General features: G+C 46.4%; 1 protein-coding gene across 19 annotated transcripts in view; it reads right to left on the bottom strand.

Moving 5' to 3' along the window:
* Nucleotides 1-23: 23 nt before the first annotated feature.
* FGGY (FGGY carbohydrate kinase domain containing) overlaps nucleotides 24-10,290 on the bottom strand; it is a 325,601-nt gene continuing 315,334 nt past the window's right edge. For 18 of the 19 annotated variants that reach the window (XM_055725212.1, XM_055725203.1, XM_055725210.1 and 15 more), the window contains 2 exons: nucleotides 895-956; nucleotides 24-246 (listed from right to left, as the gene is read on the bottom strand). In XM_055725212.1, coding sequence (XP_055581187.1) covers nucleotides 165-246; nucleotides 895-956 — 144 coding nt within the window. In that variant the 3' untranslated portion in view covers nucleotides 24-164. The remainder of the gene's footprint in view (nucleotides 247-894; nucleotides 957-10,290) is intronic. The other variant, XR_008734814.1, reaches the window with a different exon arrangement.

Here is a 10,290-nt window from a genome sequence, read left to right as displayed (position 1 = left end):
AGAAAATACTCAGTGCTCCGCAGTGAAGTGAGTGCATTTTATTTGTCATTAAAAATTAAAATGTAGACCTTAAATGATAAAAGCATATTTTCACCATGGACAGTAGAATTACCCTCATCGCAAGAGATTTGTTATCCCTGCTGTTCCCCAATTATGACTCCAGATCAGAAGCTGTTCATGATGGAGTGATACTCTCTCTGATGTTCCACAAGTTTCAGAAACACTTCGTATTTCTTGTCATAAAATCTGTGTAAGAAAGTTAATTTCAGCAAAGCCTGAGCTTTTAGGATTTAAATCCCCTGTAACAGATATGTTTACTTCCTTCATTTAGCATCAGAGCCGCTCCGACTCTTCCCTAACCCCAGCTCGCACAAGGAGCAGAGTCCTGCCGGCAGGCTGCCGGAGCAGGGCTCCCCCCACAGCTGCCATTTCCCGGTACAAGGACACCTTGCGTTTCCCCTCCCGCCAGCTCTGGAGCTCAGAGGGCTCTCCCTCCGGCGGGGAGGCACGGGGGCTTCGCGCCCTCCTGCCCCGCACGGCCGCCGGGCTCCCCGCAGCCGCGCAGCGCCCGGGCCCGAGGGCGGGCAGTGCCGCCGGCCGCCGGCAGGGGGTGCCCGTGCGCCGGGCGGGAGCGCCTCCGCAGCGGGCCCCGCAGCGCGCCGGGCGGGACGCGGGGATGGCCGCGCCGCCGGGGACCCGCCGCCGCTCCGGGGAGGCCGCTCCGGGGGGCAGCTCCGGGGGGGGGGGGCAGCTCCGGGGGGGCCTGGCGCGGCGCCGAGGCAAGGCGGGGGCACGGCCGGGCCTCCCCCGCCGTCGGGTGCCCGTGTAATCCCTGCCAGCCCGGGCGGGCCGCGGACACCGGCCGCCCGCGGGGCTCGCCGAGGCCGGGATTACCTTTGATGCTCGTGGTTAGGCTGCACGACTCTCCCGATTTTCCCCATTTTTGCCATGGCTTCCTAGTAAAAGACAAAACACAAACTGGAAAAGCCTGTTTTGATTTAAAATACTTTTTGACAAGAACAAGATGTTTCAAAACCAATCGGAACATTACTGATGTATTTTGTTTCGGCTGAACAGGCCAGATGGCATAAAATATGTTCAATCCCATTATATAGTAGTCATGAGAACAAAGTGCTGCAGACCCCTCAGTAAACCAGAATCTGTTCCTCTTTCTTTCTGGGAGTCCAAGGCAGAACAGACTTATCTTTTATTATTTACACCAACCAAAAAACACTGCATCCCCGGAGGGGAGATTTCTCAAACAAAATGATACCGTACGTGAAATCCCTTAATCATATTCTTAAATTATCAACTCGCTGCAGCAGGGAGGACTCGGGTGTGCTCCAAGAAGCCAAAGGTAACTCGCAAAGTTCTGCTATGGAGCCCACAGCCAGCCGCGCAGGCCAGCACAGAGGTGTGAGGCAGCCCGTGATCCTGCTCTGCTTTTGGCCAAAACAATGTCAGGCAAAGGGATCTCACAGAATGCCCCTCTGGGACAGTTACCTGTGGAAGGGAAAGGACCGAATAATAGGCTCCTTTCCTCATCTATGCGAGATTCTGATTTTCTGTGGACTCTCCTGAGCAAGCCCGCTGGAATGAGACACTAATGAGTGAATGAGACACTAATCACATTAATAGAGGATCAAGCCCTCAGGCAAGGGTGGAGGCAGCAGGCACAGGCTATTTTCAGTGGAAGTTATTTCACAAGGAGCATGAAAGCAGTAGCTTTCAGATGGAACAGTATCAAACACAAAAGATCAGGATTCAAGAATCAGTGTCTGATTAAATCAGTATCATTGTTCATAGCTTTTAAGCAGGACCTTAAATCTGTCTTAATGTCAGTGCCTAAAGCACAGCACTAGGAGAGTGTCGGAATGACCCCTGGAGAACAGTCAGCCTGTGCTGCGGCTGGAAGCCATCTAGGCAACTGCTATGGCTGGATTTTTAAAAGGGTTGGATGATTTTATAGGCTGTAATACCTGCTGTAGTAAAATCTTTGCTTTCCACTAATCCAGCATTTCACAGCCAGGGATCTCCTAGAACTGCACAACGAAGATGAGCAATGTGAGCACTGTTTCACTGGCCCGGGACAGGGCAAGCAAGATGACCAGCAGCCTGTACGTCTTTCTGGGTTCCCCATTTCCCCTGTTAAAGAAACGCGATCATGACCTAAATGGCAGGATGTGAGCGGGCTGCCGTGCAGCCAGCAGGCACTCTTTCTCCCATGCACAGCGGTGTTTGCTCAGCTAGGCACGAGGTGCCTGGGATGCCACCCATGTGCCAGAGCAGCCGGCAGCCCCCCGCTCTGCCTGGCTGCCTGAACCTGCCGTATCACCTGGCATGTTCTCGGCACGTTTGCTTCATCCTTCAGCATTGACAAGTCCTTTTATACTGCAAGTCCGAATTGCTACTAGAATGTGAAACACCTACTTTCTACGTTTGTCAACCTCAGGGGGTTAATACTGGATGAAATTGTGGCTCTACCAAAGTAAAAAGCACTGCCAGTGATGGTGCAGTCAGGGTTTTACTCCGCTAGGGCTTCTGATAAAACAGCAGGGAGTACTTCTGTGCACTCACATGCCCGTACTCTTTCATATGTGCAGAAGTTGATTGTATTTTGATTCCCCAAGAAACACCCTTGAAATAACACTTCCAGTGAGATAGTGTGTTCTTTTCCCTGGGACATGTGAGCCTGCTGGCACAGAGACTCTGCACACCAGCCAGATTAAAATACTGGCATGGAAAGGTTGGTATCTTTCCCAGTAAGAGAAATGGGCATTTTATTCCCTGTTCTTTAACAGGTGATACTAGCCCAAGCATTGTTCCTGTTTGCAATAGTTTGTCTTTTACAACTCCCTTGCATGGCCAGCTGGATTTAGAGGCTACCCCAAAAAAATGAACAAACACACAGAAAAAAACCCCTCTCGGAGTAAAAAACAGTTCCCTCTGTTACAATCAATACTGCCTCTCCAGATAGCGTGTGTCTTACAGAAAACATAAGGCAAAGGCAAAGCCCCTCGAAGCACTGTCACGCACGGCAAGAGTCACCTTGCTTTCTGCTCCCTGCTTTCTCTCTCCTTTCGAATTGCCCTGGAGATACTGAACAAAAATAAAACCAAGACATCTAAAAGGTCTAAACGTATCAGACAAATGCCAATTATTTTTTTTTTTCAGGTGCAAAAAAAATGAAAGAGCTGGACCAACTGCCATACACCCCCTCTGCACAGGCAGGCCCTGCCAGCTGCTGCCCCGTCCCGGGCAGCGTTCAGAGAACAGGACTCGAACAGCGCCTATCCCAGGACACGCGCCGCTTCTGCCCCAAGTACCCCACACACCTGTGTGCTGCCTTACTCTGCGGCCTCTTATGACTTCCAGTACTGAAAAACACATTACTGCTTCTTTGGGAAATAAGCCAGCCTTTTGAGATAGAGATATCTTCAGACAGGTTTTGTTTTTATGCTGTTCCTCATTACTTCCAGGTCTCCTCAGGCTGGTTCAAAAGACAAGACACCAGCGCTGACTCCACCAGGTGTGGAAGGTGAGGGCAGCCTGGCTCGGCCCAGCTGCCCCGCTGGCCACTGCAGCCCCGGGCCTGGCCGGGGCTCCCTCCCGCACATCCCCTCGCTCCCCACCCGTGCCTCCCCCACACCCAGCACTTGCAACACTCCAGCTTTCAGACCAAGTGCTTTGCAGCAGCCATCTTCAAAGGGTGAAACCAAGGGCTGATGAAAGCCCTCCCTATGAGGTCTCCTCAAACCTGAAACCCCCGGCACAGAGACCCCGTCCTCCCACGGGCAGCAGCAGAGGGTGCCACTGCTCCCAGGGGGCCCGGAGCAGAGCAGGCTGGAGAGATCCCTAAAGGAAAACCGGCCCCTCAAGGCCGGATCAAAACTAGGAAACAGGACCTGGCTGCTGCTTATCTTCTGCTGGTCCACCCGACTATCCACCTTTAGCTAAGGAGGAAGACGCCAAAGCAATCTTTCCAGTTTATAGGCTAAAATACTTACGTATTTTTAAATCTACTGAAAATACATAGGTCTTTGAGAATCCACTGCATTAAGGTCTCACAGCAACTACCATGGTAATGTGGAATGACATGTTAAAAAATATACACCCAGCAATTTTTAACGACTCACTCATTCTAGGTTGCTCAAAATACGCTAAATTAATTCCCTCTCAATTTGCATTTTGGTTGTGTGTTGTTTTGGTGTTTTTTTTAAGTCAGTTTGGTCATTGTTAGTTTGAACAAAAACTATACTCCCAGAGGAGAGTCTTTTCAACAATTTTCTGGGGGCAAAGAGGAACAGAACATTGAAAATATGAATTTATAATGAAATCGGAAACAAAGGAACATTAGAATCGCATTACTGAATCGGATCAACCTTGTGCACTGCTCTGTCTCCAACAAAGCCTTAAATATAGCGAAGTGATAATACTGCTGTTCAGAAATAGTTTGTTTGAGGGTTGACATCCAAATCTAATTCCAGTCACCAAGAATTTCACAATCTTAATTTGAATGACGCTCTATCTTCTTTGTTTGCCAGTCTAGACAGTACAATGAATAGAGTGGTTTGAACACAACGAATTCTCTCTTAAAACAAAATATTTTGTAAAATTGCTTTTTAATCATTTCTTTTCTCTCTTTCCATAAAGGCTATGCTATAAATAAACCCTGAAAGTTCGCATTTGATCATAATTTCTAAAGGCTGGGCAAGAGGCAAGTGAAGGGTTTACACAGAAAAAAAAGAGAGGCACTGTGGAGCAGAAATAAAGGGATGCATTCATGATTTCTAACCTTTTGTTAGAGTGTCAAAGCTGAGACAGATACAAGCCAGTAAACACTCTGCTTACCATGAAGAGTTAGTCAAACGGGGTTACCCTGCCCCGGACAGAAGGAGCCCAGGCCCAGGGAACAAAATTCTCCAAAGCCCACCACGGTTTCAGAACAAGGTGCTGTTTTGCTGCTGGAAGGGTGACCCAGCAGGGGAAGTCAGTAGGCATTCAGGTTCATTCCATGCTGAATTCAGCTCTTCGGCATGATCTGGGGCAGCGGTAAATTTAAGACGCCAGGGCAGCCTCAGCAGGCAGTACACCTCCCAGGGAAAGCCTATTTTGACACAGCATATAAAAGCTGGAAATTTCAGCTGTCGTCCTTTCAATAATGGAAAGGAATCCCTAAGTCTGATTTTCAGTAGTGACTCAAGGACTCCTGTGGCTGATATTACTGAAAAGTAATGGGATGTAGGCCCTTAAAAGCACATATCAAATGAGAAACCAGATTTAGGGATGCCAGCCTTCGGTAAGGAAATCAATTAACATAATCCCACTGAAATTAATGAGCTGGGAACATCAGTCCCCTTAAGAATTCGGGCTTCTGCTTTATTTAGGTACTTTAAAAATTGTATCCAAAGTTAAATGGATGAAGCATTCAAGCACAAATGCAATTTCCCAGCTATGTTCTCCCCACTTACTCATTTCGATAATGTTTGGACTCCTACCTAGTGTAGTCATTAATAGTGAGAACAACCACATACCATCTAAAGCTTTACTGTACAGTTTCAGTGGCTGGAAGCATTTGGCCTGCACACACAAAAGCATACAGCAAAGCTCACCAGACTGTGTGGGTATACCATGCTCCAGTTATAGCAACAGCGTGCCAGCTACTCGGGGGAAGGATCCTCAGACAAATGAAAACACAGAGAGGCACTCGAATGCTAATTAACTAAGTCTGGTGCTGGTCTGTGGCTTGTCCAGTGACAGCCGTGGCTCTGTTGCACCAAGAATGAGCGGCCTACGAATGAAGGATGAAAAATACCTCTGCCGCAAACCAGTTTTGGATCATAACTTATAACTCATTCGGGAATCTCGGAACAAGCTGGCACAAGATGGCTTACCCTTCTTCTCCCCAAACTGAAGTTGTTCATTCGCTTCATCTTAGTACTTATGCAAAAGGAGGAAATGATACTAATTTTCATTGTGCCAATACAAGCCAAGTGATCAAATGCTGCCATTCTTACAGCAAAAAGTAGTGAGAAATCTGTACAAGCAAATGTGCTTCTTCACATCATTCCGGAGAATGACACGAGGGTATGCATGGAAGGTCAGTCTCAACTCCTGAATCACACAGACCTTTGAAACACGAATTTACCTTCCCTACCCTGAAGACATTACTCAGACTCCCACTCCAGCCAGTCTTGCCTCTCTGGTGTTTTTGTACAGCTCCACAGTCACAGATCCAGCATCAGAGGAAAAGAATTTAAAAGTTACCCCGTTCACAGTAGACTGAAATGTAGGAACATTCTTCTCCACCAGATTTGTTCTGATTTACAGATTTCAGCAGGTGTAAGTACCTTCAAACTAACAGTCTGACTTTATACTTCTAAGTCCTCATAACAAAAACAGTAAATAATGTTATATGTAATAACTCTTCCTGCTCTTCAGCAGCGAAGAACCTCTCTCTCACTCATCTCTATTCCACACACATAAGCTGAGACTAGCAGATGCTAACTAGCATCATTTTAAGAAGTCCAGCCACAGATATATTGGAATTTGAGGGGAAAAAATAGATTTCTTGAAATGCTGATGTTCGAGAAATACTTTTAAACTTTTCTAAGAACTGTAAGCAAGGCTGCTATTTTCTTATAGGCCTTTATTTAGGGATTACTTACTTAATAGCCTGGAGATGCAATATTCACCTTATCTATGCTTAGGGGAGTTACATGAATATATTTATGTAACACAGCCCTAGCAGAACATTACTTTTTAGTGGTATATGACTGCATGAAGAAAGCATGTGATGGACCGTATACAATATTTTTTTAGTCGTTTTTTTTCCCCCCTTAAATTTGTTTGAGTTATAGGGGCAGATCTTGGCAGCATGCACAAAGCCCAAAATCTGTAACTCAATTCTCTGTGGTATTCTGAATGGAGTGAGCCAAGTTTTAAACACATTATGGATAAATATTAGAGCTGAGCAAAAATTTCACACCTAAGACCAAAGTGTGAAAATTTGGCTTTCATTCACTTAGTGAAAAGGTGGAAAATTTCACACAAGCTTGTATTTTCCTTTTGCTCTGTTCCAGCGTAGATTTCTATGTTCATATCAAACCTCAGAGAGACAGAGAGAGTTTCTGTCTGTAAGTGAGACTACAGAGGAGGGAGAAGAGGATGGAAGGATGGAGGTCCAGCGAGCAGGACACCAGCTCAGGACTTGAGTTCAAGTCTGTCTTCCAGGAAAAAGTCACTGGCCTTTTGAATCTCACTATCCATAACTCAGTAACAGCGCTGGCCCATCTCAGAGGAGTATTTTATGCAGCTGCTGAAGACTGTGACAGCAGTAGTGGGGAATCAGGCAGGTAGCTTAGAAGAAGCACAACACTATTCTACCCCTAAACCATCCAACTTCAGTTGACAGAGGCCAACTGGATGGATCCTCAGTACTGAGACAATGCAGTTTTCTAGTTCAAGCACTGAATCAGGAACCAGAAAGTTTGCAACGGACTCCCCAGGTCACTGGGACATGTAATTTACTCTCTTAATTTTCAGTTACCTCTCTCTGAAATAGGCTGCTCCTGTTATTTTCCCCCAGGTTTGGTCTAGCTTGTACACAGTTGGCAAACTCTAGGTTTGTCCCTGACTTTGTACTGTGGGTGGCAGACGGAGCTCTCAGTCCTACTGCGGCCCTTCATGCCTCATTCAAGTACGTATCGCTTGACCCATCCTCCACCACAGGAGCATGGCTTTCACTCCTTAGTGTCAGAGACAGGAACAAATGGAAAAGAGATCACATAACAGTAGAGACAAGTGCAGATGAGGACACAGTACATCTTCTACCTCCAAAGCACCTACTTTTACTCTGCTTCAGTGACTACACTGAGTATTAGACAGGCTGTGGCCACCGTAGCTTGGCATCGCACTGAGCTTGTGCTTCAGCCAGGCCGGCCAGCCAACAGACAAAGCCATAAGAGGAGCAGCAGTGGCAATGCAGCTGCTGTAAAGGGTGGCTTGTTGTGCTAGCGATGATATTAATTACTTATTCCGCAGACCAAATTTAGAATGGGATGAGGGTCAGCTATGATTGCTACATCATCTATCAGCTGGAAACTATGTTTGGGTCTAAGCTCTAGCCACACTGCTACTAAATATAGATTGGTTTGTTGTTGATTTGACTCTGCACTCCCCCAAGTTGCCTTTGACTATCAAATAATTAAGCAGTTTGCTTTGTGAGGGCTCCACTGCTGGCACCTCTTAGTGCCCAAAGCTGCTTGGATGCAAACTTGACAGCTTAGCAGGGGTTTCAGCTTACCCGGGCAATGGAAAGAGCCCAAGTGTTTAGCTCCTGTTTCAGTTTCACAGATTGCTGGCACTAGGTGCTGTGAATCAACAGTCTGTGGGCAACATCTAAGCAGTCTGGGGCACGGTTTAGCCACACTTACCCTGACATGAGCTTGTATAACTTATTCATGAAGCGTATGGCCACTTTACAATGCCTGTGTACGAAGACCCAAGGCAGCTTTAATAGGGCTAGCCCAGGTACTGATAAGATGCGATCACAGCAGCGCGCAGGTCTGCCCAGCCTGCCCAGCAGGGTGGCTTCCACAGCCGAGCGCCCGCTCTGCCTCCCGGCCGGCCCCACGCCAGGGGTGGCCATGCCACAGCTGGCAGCTTCCTTACCGGAGGGGAGGCTCCCTGACTCCACCACCAACGCCAGACCGTACAGTTCCCTCACCCCCTCCTGAGGTGGAATACATTTGTTAACCACACACAGCATCACTGTTACAATAGACTAAGAAGGTTTGTCCGTATAAACCACATGAAAATACATTGATTTAACCCACTTTTTAGACTTGGAAATGTTATGCTGACAAGTAGCGCTGTTTAACAGAAAGCAAGCTCACCTGGGAGTCGAGAGCAGATCCCAACAGCAGATCCTGACATCAGATCCAGATGCAGAGCACTGTACTACAGCTACAAGCTACATCAGCCCTACTCGTCACTGCTGGTGATGAAGTAAACTAAGCTTGGGAGCGCTGCTCCTCGCAAAACCTGGAATAAGTTATTTTGCTTCTCTGGCTCCCTTCTCACCCTCTGTTGCACTATCTGTCCTAAGTTTTTTCCCCTCAATTTTAGGTGGTAAAACCTTTGGGGTAGGCAGGGCAGGTGTGTGATTCCACAGTGACCTGCACAACAAAAGAAATGAGCTGGACAGAAAGCAGGAGTCGTCCTTTGGGCAGGAGAGGGTAAAACAACAGAGAAGCTGAAGAACAAGCACCCACACAGGATATCCTGACACTCACTCGGCTGTGTACTTGACACAATATTTAGTTGAACTGCACCACTTCCTTTAAGGTGCAAAATTCAGATTTATTCAGCTGATTTCTTTTCACGTTCAAGCTGAACGTACAGCTTTCCTTGCATTTAGTCATTGAGTTCAAACTTTTATTTGCCATCTGGCAATGGATTGGGGTTTACTGGGGGGAGGGGATAGAAAAGGGGCTTTTTTTTTTCTTCCTTTTTTTTTTTTTTTTTTTTTTTGCATCTGTATTTGCTTTATGAGCTATGGCTAAGGCATCGTTTACACATGGGGAACTGGACTGGGTTCTCTCAATTCTTTCCATATGTTCACTTATGCTGTCAAAACATTTTTTCGATCTAATTAATCTACACATGTCTCTCCACTTCCCCACTCGCTGGGTTTTACCATTTTGGGGGTATCTAGCTGCGATTTTGTCAGCTTCTGCCTACACTTTGCTTTAGGGTTACTCCATCAAGAAAACAAAACTATTTGCAACATTTCACTCTTCTCCATCTGCTTATTCCTCCCCTATGTCCAACACTGCCGAAGGAGAATTTCCTTTTCCCCTCACCTTTCAAATGTATTCTTTGCCATTCTCCAGTGTCTACCTGAGGTTAATGAGGGAAATCCCTGCTGTGAGTTTTGATTTGGGATTATTTTTTATCTAGTTAATTTGATGTGTGGTTTACTATAAAAAACAAAACCCACCCTGTTCCTCAGAAATATGCTTACATTTTACCCAATCTGGACTGCATTTGGGAAATTACAGTGGACAGGGGCTCGTAAAAAACAAGAGACCTTTAAAAAAAAAAGTCTTTCACTACTGTAAACCTGTAGAAGGTTGAGGTGTTAAAGCAGAGAGTGAAACTGCACTAAAATATGAAGAAAGCCTTTCTAGTAACCTTACAGACATCCTATCTCCAACAAAAAATATCACTTAAAAGAAAAACTGGTATTTTATAGATATCCAAAGTGTGGCAGGCAGAGAGTAAAAG

This window comes from Falco cherrug, chromosome 12 (genome assembly GCF_023634085.1).
Source record: "Falco cherrug isolate bFalChe1 chromosome 12, bFalChe1.pri, whole genome shotgun sequence".
Lineage (NCBI taxonomy): Eukaryota > Metazoa > Chordata > Aves > Falconiformes > Falconidae > Falco > Falco cherrug.
Note: the sequence above shows the minus strand (reverse complement) of the source record. Positions and strands in the feature narration are given on the sequence as shown.